General features: G+C 44.8%; 1 protein-coding gene across 2 annotated transcripts in view; it reads left to right on the top strand.

The window, feature by feature from the left end:
* LOC126457810 (lysosomal acid glucosylceramidase-like) overlaps nt 1-20,381 on the top strand; it is a 394,424-nt gene that overhangs the window by 326,768 nt on the left and 47,275 nt on the right. For both annotated transcript variants that reach the window (XM_050094424.1, XM_050094423.1), the window contains exon 6: nt 12,086-12,323. In XM_050094424.1, coding sequence (XP_049950381.1) covers nt 12,086-12,323 — 238 coding nt within the window. The remainder of the gene's footprint in view (nt 1-12,085; nt 12,324-20,381) is intronic.

Here is a 20,381-nt window from a genome sequence, read left to right on the forward strand (position 1 = left end):
ACGCCGGGAATCGAACCCGGGACCCTGTGCGCGGGAAGCGAGAACGCTACTGCAATACCACCAGCTGCGGACAGAGCGAAGGAGCTAATAGCATTGATAGAGAAAGTGACGGACACAGTGGCAGTGGAACACTGTTGACAGTGAAAGGACAGTGCTAGGAAAAGAGTGAAGGTGACAGTGCCAAGAGGTGGGGGGGGGGGGGGGGGATAAAGAGAAAGGGAAAGTGGAAGTGGGTGGGAGCCAGTGACAAAGAGAGACAGAGTGCACGACCAAACTGCAAGAAAGAGAGAAGAAGTGCGGAACATGAACTCCACGAATGGCTGTAAATGGTCTCCAAGTAGCCGCATATACTATTTCCTCACTGATTGGTTCAGCTGGACCTGGGGACCCAGTCCTTTCCATGTCAACACAGCCGACACCATTATGGAGACTTTACCAGCTTGCCCAATCCCTTGTGGGCGTCTGGATCCATGGCTACGTGGGGCCTGCAACACGCTCGAATCTTACCATCTGACCAGCCCACGGTTTTCCAGTCCTCTAGAGTCCAAGTGATGTGGTCACGAGTCCAGGAGAGGCGCTGCAGGCGATGTCGCGCTGTTAGCAAAGGCACTCATGTTAGCCGTATGCTACATAGGTCATTAACGCCAAATTTTGCACACTGTCCTAATGGATACGTTCGTCGTACGTCTCACTTTGATTTCTGCGGTTATTTCACACAGTGTTGCTTGTCTGTTAGCTCTGCACAAGCGGCAATGTTCCCGTTCATTTAGTTTAGGTCGTCGACCACCGCATTATCCTCCCCCAGGAACATGGACCTTGCCCTTGGTGGGAGGCTTGTGTGCATTAGCGATACAGATAGCCGCACCATAGGAGCAACCACAACGGAGGGCTATCTGTTGAGAGGCCAGACAAACGTGTCGTTCCTGAAGAGGAGCAGCAGTCTTTTCAACAGTTGCAGGGGCAACAGGCTAGAAGATTGACTGAACTAGTATTGTAAAATAAACTAAAACGGCTTGCTGTGATGATACTGCGAACGGCTGAAAGCAAGAGGATGGACGTCATTATAAGGAGAAACAAAACTAGCGTTCTACGGATCGAAGTGTGGAACGTCAGATCCCTTAACCAGATAGGCAAGTTAGAAATTTTAAAAAGGGAAATGGATAGGTTAAAGATTAGTGGGAATTAGTGAAGTTCGGTGGCAGGAGGAACAGGACTTCTGGTCAGATGAACGCAGGGGTATAAATAGAAAATCAAATAGGGGTGAAGAAGGGATAGGTTTAATAATGAGTAAAAAATAGGAACGAGGTATGCTACTATGAACAGCATAGTGAACGCGTTATTGTTGCCCAGCTAGACACGAAGCCAACATCCACCCACAGCAGTATAAGTTTATATGCCAACTAGCTCCGCAGATGGGGAGGAGATTAAGTAAATGTATGATAAGATGAAAGCAGTTATTCAGATAGTTAAGGGAGCCGAAAATTTGATCGACATGGTTGACTGGAATTGAATAGGAGGGAAAGGAAGAGAAGGAAAAGTAGTAGGTGGATATGGGGTGGAGGAAAGGAATCAAAGTGAAAGCCGCCTGGTAGAATTTTGCACAGAATACCATTTAATCATACCTACACTTGTTTTAAGAATTATGAAAGAAGGCTGTATGCGTGAAAGAGACCTGAAGACCCAAGAAGGTATCAGATTGATAATGTAACGATTACACAGAGATTTAGGAACCAGGATTTAAATTGTAAGACATTTCCGGGGCAGATGTGGACTCTGACCACAATTTATTGGTTATGAACTGTAGGTTAAATCTGAAGAAACTGCAAAAAGGTAGGAATTTAAGGATGTAGATGGAGATGAAATGGAAGGTATGATACTGCGTGAAGAGTTTGGCAGAGCACTGAAAGACCTGAGTCGAAACAAGGCCCCGGGAGTAGACAATATTCCATTAGAACTACTGACGGCCTTGGGAGAGCCAGTCCTGACAAAACTCTACCATATGGTGAGTAAGATGTATGAGACGGGTGAAATATCCTCAGACTTCAAGAAAAATATAATAATTCCAATCCCAAAGAAAGCAGGTGTTGACAGATGTGAAAATTACCGAACTATCAGTTTAATAAGTCACGGCTGCAAAATACTAACGCGAATTCTTTACAGACGAATGGAAAAACTAGTAGAATCCGACCTTGGGGAAGATCAGTTTGGATTCCGTAGAAATATTGGAACACGCGAGGCAATACTGACCCTACGGCCTATCTTAGAAGCTAGATTAAGGAAAGGCAAACCTACGTTTCTACCATTGGTAGACTTAGAGAAAGCTTTTGACAATGTTGACTGGAATACTCTCTTTCAAATTCTGAAGGTGGCAGGGGTAAAATACAGGGAGCGGAAGGCTATTTACAACTTGTATAGAAACCAAATGGCAGTTATAAGAGTTGAGGGGCATGAAAGGGAAGCAGTGGTTGGGAAGCGAGTGAGACAGGGTTGTAGCCTCTCCCCGATGTTATTCAATCTGTATATTGAGCAAGCAGTAAAGGAAACAAAAGAAAAATTCGGAGTAGCTATTAAAATCCATGGAGAAGAAATAAAAACTTTGAGGTTCGCCGATGACATTGTAATTCTGTCAGAGACAGCAAAGGACTTGGAAGAGCAGTTGAAGGGAATGGATAGTGTCTTGGAGGGAGGATATAAAATGAACATCAACAAAAGCAAAACGAGGATAATGGAATGCAGTCGAATTAAGTCGGGTGATGTTGAGGGTATTAGATTAGGAAATGAGACACTTAAAATAGTAAAGGAGTTTTGCTATTTGGGGAGCAAAATAACTGATGATGGTCGAAGTAGAAAGGATATCAAATGTAGACTAGCAATGGGAAGGAAAGCGTTTCTGAAGAAGAGAAATTTGTTAACATCGAGTATTCATTTAAGTGTCCGGAAGTCATATCTGAAAGTATTTGTATGGAGTGTAGCCATGTATGGAAGTGAAACATGGACGATAAATAGTTTAGACAAGAAGGGAATAGAAGCTTTCGAAATGTGGTGCTACAGAAGAATGCTGAAGATTAGATGGGTAGATCACATAACTAATGAGGAAGTATTGAATAGGATTGGGGAGAAGAGAAGTTTGTGGCACAACTTGGCTAGAAGAAGGGATCGGTTGGTAGGACATGTTCTGAGGCATCAAAGTTTCACCAATTTAGTACTGGAGGGCAGCGTGGAGGGTAAAAATCGTAGAGGGAGACCAAGAGATCAATACACCAAGCAGATTCAGAAGGATGTGGACTCTGACCACAATTTATTGGTTATGAACTGTAGGTGAAAACTGAAGAAACTGCAAAAAGGTAGGAATTTAACGAGATTGGACCAGAGGTTGTAGAAAGTTTCAGAGAAAGCAATAGGGAACGATTGACAGGAACAGGAGGAAGGAATTCAGTAGCAAAAGAATGGGCAACTTTCAGAGATAAAATAGTGAAGGCAGCAGAGAATCAAGTAGATAAAAAGACGAGGGCTAGTAGAAATCCTTGGGTAATAGAAAATATATTGAATTTAATTGATGAAAGGAGAAAATATAAATATGCAGTAAATGAAGCAGGCAAAAAAGGAATACAAACGTCTCAAAAATGAAATCGACAGGAAGTGCCAAATGACTAAGCAGGGATGGCTAGAGGACAAATGTAGGTTGTAGAGGCATATATCACTAGGGGTAAGATAGATACTGCCTACAGGAAAATGAAAGAGACCTTTGCGAAAAGAGAACTACTTGTATGAATATCAAGAGCTCAGATGGAAAACCAGTCCTAAGCAAAGAAGGGAAAGCAGAAAGGTGGAAGGAGTATGTAGAGGGTCTGTACAATGGAGATGTACTTGAGGGCAATGTTATGGAAATGGAAGAGGACGTAGATCAAGGTGAAATGCGATATATGGTACTGCATGAAGAACTGGACATACCACTGAAAGACTTAAGTAAAAACATGCGCCTAGGAATAGACAGTATTCCCTTATTCCCTTAGAACTACTGATAGCCTTGGGAGAGCCAGTCATGACAAAACTGTTCCATCTGGTAAGCAAGATGTATGATACAATTGAAATTTCCTCAGACCTCAAGAAGAATATAATACTAATTCCAAAGAAAGCACGTGCCGACAGGTTTGAAAATACCTAACTATCAGTTTAATAAGTCACGGTTGCAAAATACTAACACGAATTGTTTACAGACGAATGGAAAAACTGATAGAAACTGACCTCGAGGAAGATCCGTTTGTATTCTGGAGAAATGTAGGAACACCCGATGTAAAACTTCTCGTAGAAGGTAGGTTAAGGAAAGGCAAACTAACGCTTATAGCATTTGTGTACTTAGAGAAAGCTTTTGATAATGTTGAGTGGAATAGTCTCTTTCAAATTCGAAAAGTGGCATGGGTAAAAGGCTATTTGCAATTTGTAAGGACACCAGACGGCAGTTATGAGAGTCGAGAAGCAGAAAAGAGATGCAGTGGTTGAGAAGGGAGTTTGAGTTAAAGAGCATTGTTCTCTCATTTAAATCTATGGCCGAGAGTCAGCCTACAGGAATTGTGAAATGATCCCTGTCATCCAGAACCGGGACCACAAACTCGAAGGCGTCTATTGTCTATTGTCTATTGAGGCCTAATTGCTGTAGTGTGTGAGTGAGACAGACGAGAACCTACGTCATAGATAAAACCAGTAGAAGGCTTTTGTGGGCAAGGAGACATTGCAGTGTTAAATATGGCGGACCTAAGATCGGCCATAAAGGGAAACATTTATAAAACTATTTAATTCTGTAGTAGTGCAGGGAATCAAGCCACAATAATTTTAATCTGCCATCCTCCATAACTTTTCATGGTGATCCCAATAAAATTTGAATATCGATCACATCTATGATAGTTTAGGATTTACTGTTAAAATTAAATTAACAAGTTTTGTAAAAAAAGAGCTGAATGATAAAATCTGAAGGCTTTGGTAGATCTTAACGATATTCCATATAGAGGAGCATCATTAAAATGTCAAACGTTGTTAACATGAACTCTGTAACTTTATTTGTTTAAAAGATATAGTAAACTTAAATTATCAGTATTTTCAGTGAAGCATTAGATCATCATTTCCTCCACACAAAATACATTGAGCGATGACAGCATGACACCTTATTGAATCATTAGGTAATAGAATATTTGATCGAAAGTTTAGAGCATAACAGTTACTTTTGTTCCTTGTTTATTTACCAGAAAGCGCATTGGTGCAAGGTTACTAGCCGTGGCATTCAAAGCTATGAAGGAAATGGTATTGGTTTTATTTAAAGAATTTGTTTATTACTGATGTGTACATAGTTCCGTGTATTCAGTACGTACACAACTTTCCCACTAGAGCGCGCCCCGGTAAGCACAACAGCGCAGGCTCAGCGCTCGTCCGTCTCCGTACTACGAGATGGCGCTGCCATAGAGATGGACCAAATTCTGCTTCCGCCGATCCGCGTATTAATATGTAATGCAGCCAATGAGATTGCTGCTAACGTAGAACCTTTTCTCCTCGAGGATCACACTCGTGCAGTGATACATGAATGCGCAAGGTATTACGAGTGTACAGACCTCCGATTAGTCAGTCTGAATTAGTCCGCACCAGTCTGCATTTGTCTGTACCAGTCTGTACGAGTTCTACATTTGTCTGTACCAGTCTATAGTCAAGTTTCAGTCTGCGCCTAATAAGATTACCATATTCCTGTACATAGCCGTGAAGATAAATGTATAGACAATTTTGTCAAGTATCAGAGATATATGTGAGAATAAGATTAACATACCAATATCAAAGGAACTTCAGATTGTCAATTGTAAGTAGCATACAGAACCAAGTTAAGTAATTTTTACGATTGTTGTTATTTTAATAAATGTGTGTGAAAATTAATCAAGTTCTGTTTAAAGTTGATGACCGTCAATCTGCTACTCTAAGCGTTCAAGTGGCATTTCACTCGCCTGACCTAATGGCAGAAGATAAACATGCCTCAATAAGACCACGAGACATATTGCTGACACTCGCCTACTTTGTTAGAGCGACAAGTCAAATAATCTGATGGTGTGTGTACCGAAGGTCTTACAGTATGCACACCACAATTATGTAATGGATATTATTGTTACTTTATTTAGAACATGAAAGTGGTCAAAATTTGATTATTTGAACATGTTAAGATGTAAAATAATGTACAATAAGCTGTAGCCAATCAGATGGACGGCTTCAGGGAAGGGAACTGCACTAGTCAGTTGAGCGACGATGCTCGGTACGCCGGAAACGCGGTGGGATGGGCAGAGACAGTGCGGGTGGAAACACGAAAGCGGACGGTCGGTCTATAGGCAGCTAGGAAGTGAAACGACTTAGAAAATTGAGATGGAGTAATGTGTTTCGCGATGAGATTGTGAATGATGGAACTGTGTCAAATGGATATGCGCTCTAGTGTAATAGTAATTCTAAAAAACGACCACTTTCTCTATTAGTTTTCTTTCTGAATAAACACCATTTATGAGTCGTTAATTTATTTCCCGATATTATTAATACTGCTATTATATGTTACATTAACTTTATATTTCGCAAAACTTTCCATCAGCCAGACAATTTAACCAAAGGGTTACAAGTGTCTAATTTAGGGCGTGTAACGTGACACGTGCGGTTCAACCCTTAGACGAGTTTGAACCAAGACATTTCGACGAAGAGGATCCGCATGTGAGCCCAAACATCTTTGGGATGTTATCTCGCAGGAGTGAGACAAGACTGTAGCCAATCCCCGATGTTATTCAATCTGTATACTGAGCAGGAGTAAGGGGAATAAAGAAATATATGGAACAGGAATTGAAGTCCAGGGAGAAGAAATAAAAACTTTGAGGTTTTCCGATGACACTGTAAATCTGTCAGAGACAGCAAAGGACTTGGAAGATCAGTTGAACGGAATGGACAGTGTCTTGAAAGGTGGCTGTAAGATGAACGTCAACAAAAGCAAAACGAGGATAATCGAACGTAGTCGAACTAAATCAGGTCACACTGAGGGAATTAGATTAGGAAATGAGACACAGTAGTAGATGAGTTCTGCTATTTGGACAGCAAAATAGCTGATGATAGTCGAAGTAGAGATAATATAAAATGTAGACTAACGGTGACAAGAAAAGCGTTTCTGAAGGAGAGAAATTTGTTAACATCGAGATTTAAGTATCAGGCAGTCTTTCATGAAAGTATTTATGTAGAGCTTAGCCATGTGCAGAAATGAAACATGGGCAATAAACCGTTTAAACAAGAAGAGTATAGAAGCTTTTGAATCATAATGTGACTAATGAGAAGGTACTGAATTGAATTGGGGAGAAGAGGGATTTGTGGCACAACTTGACTAGAAGAAGGGATCGGTTGGTACGACACGTTCTAACGTATCAAGGGATCACCAATTTAGTACTAGAGGGAAGCGTAGAGGGTAAAAATCGTAGATGGAGACCAATAAATTAATACAGTAAGCAGGTTCAGAAGGAAGTACGTTCCAGTAGGTACTCGGAGATGAAGAGGCTTGCACAGCGTAGGGTAGCTTAGAGAACTACATCAAACCAGTCTCTAGACTGAAGACAACAACAACAACAACAGCAACACTAATCATTGGGTCTATATATACTGCGAAACGGACTAACATGATCGATCTACCTTACATTTATTGGAAATGTTTCATATACCCTATTTAATGTAGTGCCACTAAACCATTGATGGACATACAGCTGCCATACAACGGAACTCCGGCACACTTGGATGCTAATCTGTGGAATCACCTGAATGGCAAGTATCCAAATCGATGGATTGGTAGAGATGGAGAGTTGCATCAAACCAGTCTTAGGACTGCAGGCCACAAGAACAGCAACGATTCCCGAAATGAAATAACCCACGAGTCTAGCCCCAACTACCACTCCCTGTTCACAGTCTGTCCATTCCCATCGTGTGGTCATAATCAGGTCTGAATCCTTTTTCCGTGAATAACTCGAGTTATGTAATTTCTTAGACTTTTCAGCGATTTTGTGACATATCCCTGAACGGGTGTATTGCCGGTGGACTGCGTTTTTCTAACTCAATATTTCGACGTCTTACCTCGGCGTCTTCATCAGGTGCTTCCTGGGACTGAACGACAGGGACGGCAAGCAGAGCAGAGCGCAGTGCAGCCACAGAGAATAGCCGCCAGCGCTACACTACGCTAATTCACGGAGCTTCATGCTCCGGTGAGTTGTAGGGTGAGCGGATCACGCCTTTCCTACTTCTTTCTTGGGGTGTTGTCTTCTTGGTGGAATCGTCCTCGCGGTTGCGTTGCTGCGATAGGGTCTTCTTGCTAATGTTGCGGCGTTTCTTTACACCAGCAACAGGTCTGGCCACCTTGTGGTCGGGCGCCAGTGCACCTGGTTGCCCAGGTTGCGGACGAGTTCGTTCTCCGACGTCCGCCCGGCCGCGTAGAAACGATGTGCCGCTTGCCGGAATCGGTGAGTAAGCAGCGGGACTCCCGCTATTCTGTGTTCTCCGGTGCTTAAATCTCGTGGCAGGTGAAGCGCTAGCCTAAGCGCCTTGTTCTGGACCGTCTGCAGCTTTGCGATTGACGAGTCGGCCGCGTTGCCCCACACCACAGCAGCGTACTCCAACACTGGTCTAATTAGTGTTAGGTACAGTTTAATGCCGCAGTGTGGGCGCAGGGACGTCGCTGGATTCAGTAAGGGGTATAACAAGCGCAATCTGCCAAGCGCTTTACCCCTTACTTCCCTGACGTGCGCCTTCCACGTCAGGCGCCGGTCCAGAGTGACGTCTAGGTAGCGTCCGGTGTTAGTTCACGGGTTGGGGCCTCCCATGATGCTGAGTGGCTGCAGGTCGGATGGAATCTTCTTTCTAGTGAAGATCACCGGCTGACTTCTGGCTGCGTTAAGCTTGAGTCGCCATTCAGTGGCCCAAGCTCCGAGGACGTCGCAAGCCGATCGCTGGCGGTGAGGCATCAGCCTGGCGTTGATGCTTCTTCCGTAGAGCGCCGTATCGTCCGCATAGAGCGCAACGTGCACTCCCTGCCTCCTCGGAACGCCGGCAGTGTATAGTGAGTAGAGCAAGGGGCCGATGACGGACCCTTGTGGTACTCCAACTGCTATGGGGCGCGCCGTCGACGTCTCGTAGGCCTTGTGTAAGTAGTTTATACACAAGGCCGTCGTGCCACACGGTGTCGGAGGCTGTACCACCTCAAGTTACTCACCACGTTCCAGCACCCCCATTGCCTGCTCTACCAGTCGAAGTAGTTGCTGCTACGTGGAGTGGCCCGTCCTGAAGCCGAACTGTTCGTTAGAGAGCAGGCCTTCCTCCCCGACGTGTTGAACGACAGTCTGGCCGTATCCCGTATTTATGTCTGGATGGTGTCTGTCGTTGCCTACGCCGTCCGCTCCCGCTGCGACCGTGTCGGTTGGTCGCCAGATGTTCCATCTTCCGTCCGCGCCAGCTTCCGTTGTTTCCCCCGGTGGCGGCCGTTTCATGGCGTACCTTACTAGGTCCACGCCCACCAGGCGTGTTCCTAGCACTGATGACAGGCTGTGTTAGCTGTTGGTGACCGTTCCGACTTTCTCCAGCGCCCCTGTCATTCTCCTGGTCTTCTGTTTTCTTCTGTTGTTTTTGTAATAGGTCCAAAGCAGGGTTCCACGCCGTGCTTATTTGGGATCCAGCTTCCCGGTTTATCAAGTTCACTGTCATCTTAATTTCGATCTATTCAGTGATGACGCTATCCCAAAATTTGGGGGTCTGAGATAAGATCCTGGTTTTATCATAATTCATGGTGTGCTCAAGTTCCAAGAAATGTTCTGCTACTGCCGATTTAGTGGCTTGTCGTAGCCTGGTATGCCTTTGGTGCTCTTTACATCTTATGTCCAAGGCCCTGGTGGTCAGGCAAATGTAAGACATACCGCATTCACATGGTATATGGTAGATACCAGGTTTTCTCAATCCCAGATCATCCTTCACCCTTCCAAGAAGCGCCCTGATCTTGGTTGGTGGGCAGAACACACTCTTGATATTGTGACAGTATTCTGCTGATATTAGCAGATCAGGTCCCGCATACAGTAGAAAGGCTACCGTCCTGGTCTCTTCTTGTTCTTCTCCCTCAGTATCAGGTCGTCTGGAGGGATGTAGCGCCTTGCGGATGTCCCTTGTTGAGTATCCGTTGTCTACGAACACTTGCTGTAGGTGTTCTAACTCTGGTGCCAAGCTGTCTGAGTCGGACAGTGTTATGGCTCGGTGAACAAGTGTTCTCAGCATCCCATTCTTCTGTGCTGGATGATGGCAGTTGTCAGCCTATAGGTATATGTCGGTGTGAGTAGGTTTTCTACATACACTATGGCCTATGTGCCGTCTGTATTCCTTTTCTCCAGGACATCCAAGAAAGGAAGTTGACAATTATTTTTCTTTCCATTCTGAACTTAATGGTGGGTTGTCTCGAGTTCAGATGCTCTAGAAACTTGAGCAGTTTTTCGCGACCTTGTGGCCAGATGACAAATGTATCATCAGCGTACCTAAAGAAACAGGTGGGCTTGTAGGCAGCTGTTGTAAGTGCGTCATCGACTTATTTCCTATGTGGAGGTCAATTTTATGAACAGACTGAAGACGTGGCGATGGGTAGTCATCTCCGGTAGTGGCAAATCTGTTTATGGAGAGATTCGAGGATGAGGCATCTGAACCCGAGACATCCCACCATTAAGTTCAGAATGGAACTAAAAAGTAATGGTCAACTCCCTTTCTTGGATGTCCTGCTGAAAAGGAATACAGACGGCACACACACCGACATATATCTGTAGGCTGACAGCTGCCATCATCCAGCACTGATAAATGGGGTGCTGAGAACACTTGTTCACTGAGCCATAACACTGTCCGACTCAGACAGCTTGGCACCAGAGTTAGAACACCTACAGCAAGTGTTCGTAGACAACGGATACTCAACAAGGGACATCCGCAAGGCGCTACATCCCTCCAGACGACCTGATACTGAGGGAGAAGAACAAGAAGAGACCAGGACGGTAGCCTTTCTACCGTATGCGGGACCTGATCTGCTAATATCAGCAGAATACTGTCACAATATCAAGAGTGTGTTCTGTCCACCAACCAAGATCAGGGCGCTTCTAGGAACGGTGAAGGATGATCTTGGATTGAGAAAACCTGGTATCTACCATATACCATGTGAATGCGGTATGTCTTACATTTACCTGACCACCAGGGCCTTGGACATAAGATGTAAAGAGCTCCAAAGGCATACCAGGCTACGACAAGCCACTAAATCGGCAGTAGCAGAACATTGCTTGGAACTCGAGCACACCATGAAGGATCTTATCTCAGACCCCCAAATTTTGGGATAGCGTCATCACTGAATAGACCGAAATTAAGATGACAGTGAACTTGATAAACCGGGAAGCTGGATCCCAAATAAGCACGGCGTGGAACCCTGCTTTGGACCTATTACAAAAACAACGGAAGAAAACAGAAGACCAGGAGAATGACAGGGGCGCTGGAGAAAGTCGGAACGGTCACCAACAACAAACACAGCCTGCCATCAGTGCTAGGAAGACACCTGGTGGACGTGGACCTAGTAAGGCACGCCATGAAACGGCCGCCACCGGGGAAAACAGCGGAAGCTGGCGCGGACGGAAGACGGAACATCTGGCGACCACCCGACACAGTCGCAGCGGGAGCGGACGGCGTAGGCAACGACAGACACCATCCAGACATAAATACGGGATACGGCCAGACTGTCGTTCAGTCACAGGAAGCACCTGATGAAGACGCCGAGGTACGATGTCGAAATATTGTGTTAGAGAAACGCAGACCACCGGCAGTACACCCGATTCGACGACATGTCAACTCGAATTATAATCACAGCTCCGCCAATGCATTGCTCTTTTATACGTCGTGTATGCTATACTACCGTCATTTTTACACGTGCATATCGCTATACCATGAATTTTGTCACTTCATTGTAAATGAATAAAAAAATAAAAGGCTAAGTGATGTGACTAGGAATATGACAAACACTGTGACGGCCACGTGTTGCCTGCAGGTTCCTGAAGGAGTACAGGCGGCGCGGCGTGGACGTGTGGGCCGTGTCGCTGCAGAATGAGCCCACGTCCGGCGCCATCGTCAACTACGGAGTCAACAGCATGGGCTGGAGCGCCCAGGGGCTGCGCCGCTTCCTCGAGGGTTTCCTGGGCCCCACGCTGCGCCGCGACTCCTCCGTGGCCAGCACGGACATCATCATAGGGGAGGACACTCGCGCGTACTTGGATTGGACCCGCCAGGTGAGGTTGGCGCGCTTCCCTGTCTTCCTCCAGGAGCTGACAGCACTGCTTGAAGTTTATTCTCCTTGACTGATTACACCAATCAGGATTAGGCTGGAAATGTGTCAACCTTTCTGATCATGACATATCGCCGTCAGCAACTAGTTACATATGTAAATGGACTTCAAAAAATTATGATAGGCAGATGTCCCCCGCTAAGACCATTGCACAATAAGATGGTGCATTGTCAGAAGACAGTACATGTCCTGAATTTTATGCCGACAAAGTTTTGGCTTAATACAGATGTGCGTCAGAGAGTGAGAGTGAAACTGCGAAGAAGGTGTATACGTGTTCCAAGCTTGAAGTGCAGGATGGGTATAATTAAACTTCCGCTACCTGAGCCAGTGCAGACGGACAAATACACTGCCCAGTCACACTAATCTGACCACTTATCAACAGCCTGAATAGCCACCTCTCTTAATGCGGACCACTAAGAGATGTGCAAGAAGTGAGTCAGTGAGGTTCTGGAAGGTGTCGACAGGGCTGTGGAGCGATGCCGAATCCGGCGTCGTGGCCAGCTGGGCTAGGTTTCTCAGTGGAGGACCCATGGTGCAAACAGCCCGATCGAGGTGGTCCTAGAGATAACTGGCTGGGTTTAAAAAAAAAATGTGTGTGAAATCTTATGGGACTTAACAGCTAAGGTCATCAGTTCATAAGCTTACACACTACTTAACCTAAATTATCCTAAGGACAAACACGCACACACCCATGCCCAAGGGAGGACTCGAACCTCCGTCGGGACCAGCCGCACAGCCCATGACTGCAGCGCCTTGACCGCACTGGCTGGGTATAAATCAGGGGGGAGGGGGGTTTGGTGACCAGGGGAGCACGGTAAAGTCATCCTGGTGATCCTCGAACCACACACATACGCTGCTGGCTGTGTGACACGTCGCACTGTCCTACTGTTAGATGGCATCGTGGCGAGAAAAAACAACTGCATGTAATGGTGAACATCTTCCCCAAGGATAGATGCATGCTTGTGTTGGTCCATTGTGCCTTCCAGAATGACGAGATCACCCAGGGAATGCCACTAAAACATTCCCAGGCTATAACGCTCCCTCTTTCGGCCTGGACGCTAACGACGATTGCTACAGGGTGTCTACTTTCAGACGTTTAGCATTGTACACGGCAACTGCCATCTGTCTGATGGAGAGTAAAATGTGATTCATCTAAAAATACCACCTGTCGCCGCTCACTGGACGTCCAGCTGCTTTCATCGCCGATGGACTGCAGTCAGCATGATTGCGTGAACCAGGTGCCATTTGCAGAAGCCCATATGAAGCAATGTTCGCTGAACGGTCATTGACGAGATCCTGTTCGTAGCCCCTTGGTTCACCTGGGTGGTCATTTACTCAACAGTTGCGCGTCTATTCGTCCTTACACATCTCCGCAGCTGTCGTTTTAAGGTCCGAGGTTCATTACAGTCGTCTCGGCTCCAGTTTTGCTTAGCGCCATTTTATCATGTACGGTATACTTTAACCATGGGGTCACGCAAACGGTTTACAAACTTAGCAGTTTCGAAAATACTTCCATCCTTGGCCCGAAAACCAATGATCGTTCCCTTTTGGACGTCAAACAAATCGCCCCATTTCCATATTACAACGAAGACTGCAATGGAGTCTGCATCCACTTGCAATAGTGTCTGCGTCCACCTCGACATTCTTTATATATTCTCCACTGCTCGTGCTGCCACCTGGTTATGCACCTTAACGTTGAACTTTGGTGATGGTCACATTAATGTTACTTGACAGTATATTTATTGCATATGCACCCAATTTTAAAGGAATGATGTTCACCCTGCGTGCTGCAGGGCTTGTGCTGTTAGCACTGCTAGTGTGATGACTAACCGTTAGATGCCAGTACTGGTACGGCGACGCAGGGTTCAAACACAAGCATCAGTGTGCATTCCACTTGCAAACTGCTCTGGACAAGGTGAGGACGACGTTCGTAAAGCTGTTTTATCAAAACAACAACAATAGTACTCCTGCTCTTCGAGAGTATCGACACGATGAAGGAATGCGGAGAGGTCCTCTTTCCGTCGACCTAGGGTTGAAGAACATGATCCCGAAGTTAGAATTAACTGGCGATTTGGGAATTGCTCCATGGAGAGGCTGATGGAAAATTGCGCTACAAATTGTTGAATAAATTACTGTCGCATGGCTGGGGATGCTGGACGCAATATGCAATCTTCAAGCCTAGTCACGACAGCTGGACATTCCGCCGTTAGAAAAGTGCTGCGAACAACTGTGAAATGGAATACCTTCAAGTTTCACATTACTCACCAACTTTTGCTACGTGACGCTGACTTTCGGGTAGACTTCGCTCTTACGTTTCTTGCAAAGGCTGAAGTTGACGACATGTGACCTTGAAACATTTTGTGGATCCTACGTATAGTGCCACTATCCATCGGAATTTCGAGAGACTGTAGGGGATAAAGCAGGAATATTCCACAATATCCCACAACGAGTTCAGCGGTTTTCTACTGAAGATGACCGAGGAAAAAATGTGTTTAGCCACACATTGAACGCCCCTCGTACTAAACGAAAAGTAGCGGAGATGAGTTGTACTACTTTGTCAATGACAATAGTTTCTAAGCCGACAGGAATTGCTGCTGTCAGTGATACCGCAACCACTTTCCAAGCGAACACTGCAAAGGCAACTACATACAGCTGACATGTACCCCATAAAAGTCCATTACTCACGGCGCTACATGAAGTTCCGCGTCTTCAATAGATCGAACAACACAAATCCGCAGTAGCTGTCTGTAGGCGTTTAGTGCGATCCGAAAAGCGATTTGCCTTCTTTTTTCAAATGTCGAAATACTTCGAGTACACCGATGGCGCAGTGAGGCGTTTGACGCACAGTGCGTGGAGGGTCCATTTCAGTATGGAGTTGGTTCTGTGATGTTTTGGGGGTGATTTTAGTACTGTGGTTTAGATCCACTCACTAAGATGGCCGTGAACATCAAATGGACTAACTATTTCATTCTCGTTGGCCAAATTTCTTATACATCTTCATTGTGAGCATTAGGTGGACGAGTATCCCATCTTTCATAATGCCAACAGCTCCATTCACGTAGCTGCATGCATACGTTCCTCATTCCTGGTTTGACGAACAGTCAGGCACAATATCGCACCTCAACTGGCCCAATAAATGATCCGATCTTAATACAATATAAAATGTCTGGCATTACAGTACTTGGAACAGCAGGTGAAAGATGGGAATCATCAGTCCCCCAGTATCCCAGCTCTACCCGTGGTCTAGGGATAGCGTCTTTGATACATAATCAAAACATCTTCAGTCTCGGGTTCGATCCCCGCCCCTGCCTAAATTTTGATAAATAATCAGCATTTGCGGCCGAAGACTTCCGGCATAAGAAGTCAGCCTCATTCTGCCAACGGCCTTGTCAAAGAGGGCGGAGGAGCGGATAGAGGTTCAGGGCACTCTCTTGTCCTAGGGGTGGGAAATTGCCCCTAAAGGTGGAAGAATCAGCAATGATCAACGACATGAGGATGCAGAAGGCAATGGAAACTACTGCATTAAAGACACGTAAGGTGTATCCACAGGACATGTGGCCTGTAATTGAAGAAGTGTCATAATGATCTCTCCATTGGCAAAAGATTCCGGAATAGTCCCCCATTCGGATCTCCGGGAGGGGACTACCAAGGAGGAGGTTACCATGAGAAAAAGATTAAATAATCTACGAAAGGATAACGTTCTACGAGTCGGGGCGTGGAATGGCAGAAGCTTGAACGTGGTAGGGAAAATAGAAAATCTGAAAAGGAAGATGCAAAGGCTCAGTCCAGATATAGTAGGGGTCAGTGAAGTGAAGTGGAAGGAAGACAGGGATTTCTGGTCAGATGAGTATCGGGTAATATCAACAGCAGCAGAAAATGGAATAACAGGTGTAGGATTCGTTATGAATAGGAAGGTAGGGCAGAGGGTGTGTTACTGTGAACAGTTCAGTGACCGGGTTGTTCTAATCAGAATCGACAGCAGACCAACACCGACAACGATAGTTCAGGTATATATGGCGACGTCGCAAGCTGAAGATGAACAGATAGAGAAAGTGTATGAGGATATTGAAAGGGTAATGCAATATGTAAAGGGGGACGAAAATCTAATAGTCGTGGGCGACTGGAATGCAGTTGTAGGGGAAGGAGTAGAAGAAAAGGTTATAGGAGAATATGGACTTGGGACAAGGAATGAAAAAAGAGAAAGACTAATTGAGTTCTGTAACAAGTTTCAGCTAGTAATAGCGAATACCCTGTTCAAGAATCACAAGAGGAGGAGGTATACTTGGAAAAGGCCGAGAGATACGGGAAGATTTCAATTAGATTACGTCAAGGTCAGACAGAGATTCCGAAATCAGATAATGGATTGTAAGGCGCACCCAGGAGCAGATATACGTCTACATCTATACTCCGCGAGCCACCTTACGGTGTGTGGCGGAGGGTACTTATTGTACCACTATCTGATCCCCCCTTCCCTGTTCCATTCACGAATTGTGCGTGGGAAGAACGACTGCTTGTAAGTCTCCGTATTTGCTCTAATTTCTCGGATCTTTTCGTTGTGATCATTACGCGAGATATATGTGGGCGGTAGTAATATGTTGCCCATCTCTTCCCGGAATGTGCTCTCTCGTAATTTCGATAATAAACCTCTCCGTACTGCGTAACGCCTTTCTTGAAGTGTCCGCCACTGGAGCTTGTTCAGCATCTCCGTAACGCTCTCGCGCTGACTAAATGTCCCCATGACGAATCGCGCTGCTTTTCGCTGGATCATGTCTATCTCTTCTATTAATCCAACCTGGTAAGGGTCCCATACTGATGAGCAATACTCAAGAATCGGACGAACAAGCGTTTTGTAAGCTACTTCTTTCGTCGATGAGTCACATTTTCTTAGAATTCTTCCTATGAATCTCAACCTGGCGCCTGCTTTTCCCACTATTTGTTTTATGTGATCATTCCACTTCAGATCGCTCCGGATAGTAACTCCTAAGTATTTTACGGTCGTTACCGCTTCCAATGATTTACCACCCATGGCATAATCGTACTGGAATGGATTTCTGCCCCTATGTATGCGCATTATATTACATTTATCTACGTTTAGGGAAAGCTGCCAGCTGTCGCACCATGCATTAATCCTCTGCAGGTCCTCCTGGAGTACGTACGAGTCTTCTGATGTTGCTACTTTCTTGTAGACAACCGTGTCATCTGCAAATAGCCTCACGGAGCTACCGATGTTGTCAACTAAGTCATTTATGTATATTGTAAACAATAAGGGTCCTATCACGCTTCCCTGCGGTACTCCCGAAATTACCTCTACATCTGCAGATTTTGAACCGTTAAGAATGACATGTTGTGTTCTTTCTTCTAGGAAATCCTGAATCCAATCACAAACCTGGTCCGATATTCCGTAAGCTCGTATTTTTTTCACTAAACGTAAGTGCGGAACCGTATCAAATGCCTTCCTGAAGTCCAGGAATACGGCATCAATCTGCTCGCCAGTGTCTACGGCACTGTGAATTTCTTGGGCAAATAGGGCGAGCTGAGTTTCACATGATCTCTGTTTGCGGAATCCATGTTGGTTATGATGAAGGAGATTTGTATTATCTAAGAACGTCATAATACGAGAACACAAAACATGTTCCATTATTCTACAACAGATTGACGTAAGCGAAATAGGCCCATAATTATTCGCATCTGATTTATGAACCTTCTTGAAAATGGGAACGACCTGCGCTTTCTTCCAGTCGCTAGGTACTTTACGTTCTTCCAGCGATCTACGATAAATTGCTGATAGAAAGGGGGCAAGTTCTTTAGCATAATCACTGTAGAATCTTAAGGGTATCTCGTCTGGTCCGGATGCTTTTCCGCTACTAAGTGATAGCAGTTGTTTTTCAATTCCGATATCGTTTATTTCAATATTTTCCATTTTGGCGTCCGTGCGACGGCTGAAGTCAGGGGCCGTGTTACGATTTTCCGCAGTGAAACAGTTTCGGAACACTGAATTCAGTATTTCTGCCTTTCTTCGGTCGTCCTCTGTGATATAGACACAGATCACAATATAGTAGTGATGAAGAGTAGGCTGAAGCTCAAGACGTTAGTCAGGAAGAATCAATACGCAAAGAAGTGGGATACGGAAGTACTAAGGAATGACGAGATACGTTTGAAGTTCTCTAACGCTATAGATACAGCAATAAGGAATAGCGCAGTAGGCAGTACAGATGAAGAGGAATGGACATCTCTAAAAAGGGCCATTACGGAAGTTGGGAAGGAAAACATAGGTACAAAGAAGGTAGATGCGAAGAAACCATGGGTAACAGAAGAAATACTTCAGTTGATTGATGAAAGGAGGAAGTACAAACATGTTCCGGGAAAATCAGGAGTACAGAAATACAAGTCGCTGAGGAATGAAATAAATAAGAAGTGCAGGGAAGCTAAGACGAAATGGCTGCAGGAAAAATGTGCAGACATCGAAAAAGATATGATTGTCGGAAGGACAGACTCAGCATACAAGAAAGTCAAAACAACCTTTGGTGACATTAAAAGCAACGGTGGTAACATTAAGAGTGCAACGGGAATTCCACTGTTAAATGCAGAGGAGAGAGCAGATAGGTGGAAAGAATACATTGAGAGCCTCTGTGAGGGTGAAGATTTGTCTGATGTGATTGAAGAAGAAACAGGAGTCGATTTAGAAGAGATAGGGGATCCAGTATTAGAATCGGAATTTAAAAGAGCTTTGGAGGACTTACGGTCAAATAAGGCAGAAGGTATAGATAACATTCCATCAGAATTTCTAAAATCATTGGGAGAAGTGGCAACAAAACGACTATTCACGTTGGTGTGTAGAATATATGAGTCTGACGATATACCATCTGACTTTCGGAAAAGCATCATCCACACAATTCCGAAGACGGCAAGAGCTGACAAGCGCGAGAATTATCGCACGATCAGCTTAACAGCTCATGCATCGAAGCTGCTTACAAGAATAATATACAGAAGAATGGAAAAGAAAGTTGAGAATGCGCTAGGTGACGATCAGTTTGGCTATAGGAAAAGTAAAGGGACGAGAGAGGCAATTCTGACGTTACGGCTAATAATGGAAGCAAGGTTAAAAAAAAATCAAGACACTTTCATAGGATTTGTCGACCTGGAAAAAGCGTTCGACAATATAAAATGGTGCAAGCTGTTCGAGATTCTGAAAAAAGTATGGGTAAGCTATAGGGAGAGACGGGTCATATACAATATGTACGACAACCAAGAGGGAATAATAAGAGTGGACGATCAAGAACGAAGTGCTCGTGTTAAGAAGGGTGTAAGACAAGGCTGTAGCCTTTCGCCCCTACTCTTCAAGCTGTACATCGAGGAAGCAATGATGGAAATAAAAGAAAGGTTCAGGAGTGGAATTAAAATACAAGGTGAAAGGATATCAATGATACGATTCGCTGATGACATTGCTATCCTGAGTGAAAGTGAAGAAGAATTAAATGATCTGCTGAACGGAATGAACAGTCTAATGAGTACACAGTATGGTTTGAGAGTAAATCGGAGAAAGACGAAGGTAATGAGAAGTAGTAGAAATGAGAATAGCGAGAAACTTAACATCAGGGTTGATGGTCACGAAGTCAATGAAGTTAAGGAATTCTGCTACCTAGGCAGTAAAATAACCAATGACGGACGGAGCAAGGAGGACATCAAAAGCAGACTCGCTATGGCAAAAAAGGCATTTCTGGCCAAGAGAAGTCTACTAATATCAAATACCGGCCTTAATTTGAGGAAGAAATTTCTGAGGATGTACGTCTGTATGGTAGTGAAAAATGGACTGTGGGAAAACCGGAACAGAAGAGAATCGAAGCATTTGAGATGTGGTGCTATAGAAGAATGTTGAAAATTAGGTGGACTGATAAGGTAAGGAATGAGGAGGTTCTACGCAGAACCGGAGAGGAAAGGAATATGTGGAAAACACTGATAAGGAGAAGGGACAGGATGATAGGACTTCTGCTAAGACATGAGG

This window comes from Schistocerca serialis, chromosome 2, assembly GCF_023864345.2.
Source record: "Schistocerca serialis cubense isolate TAMUIC-IGC-003099 chromosome 2, iqSchSeri2.2, whole genome shotgun sequence".
In the NCBI taxonomy this organism is placed as follows: Eukaryota; Metazoa; Arthropoda; class Insecta; order Orthoptera; family Acrididae; genus Schistocerca; species Schistocerca serialis.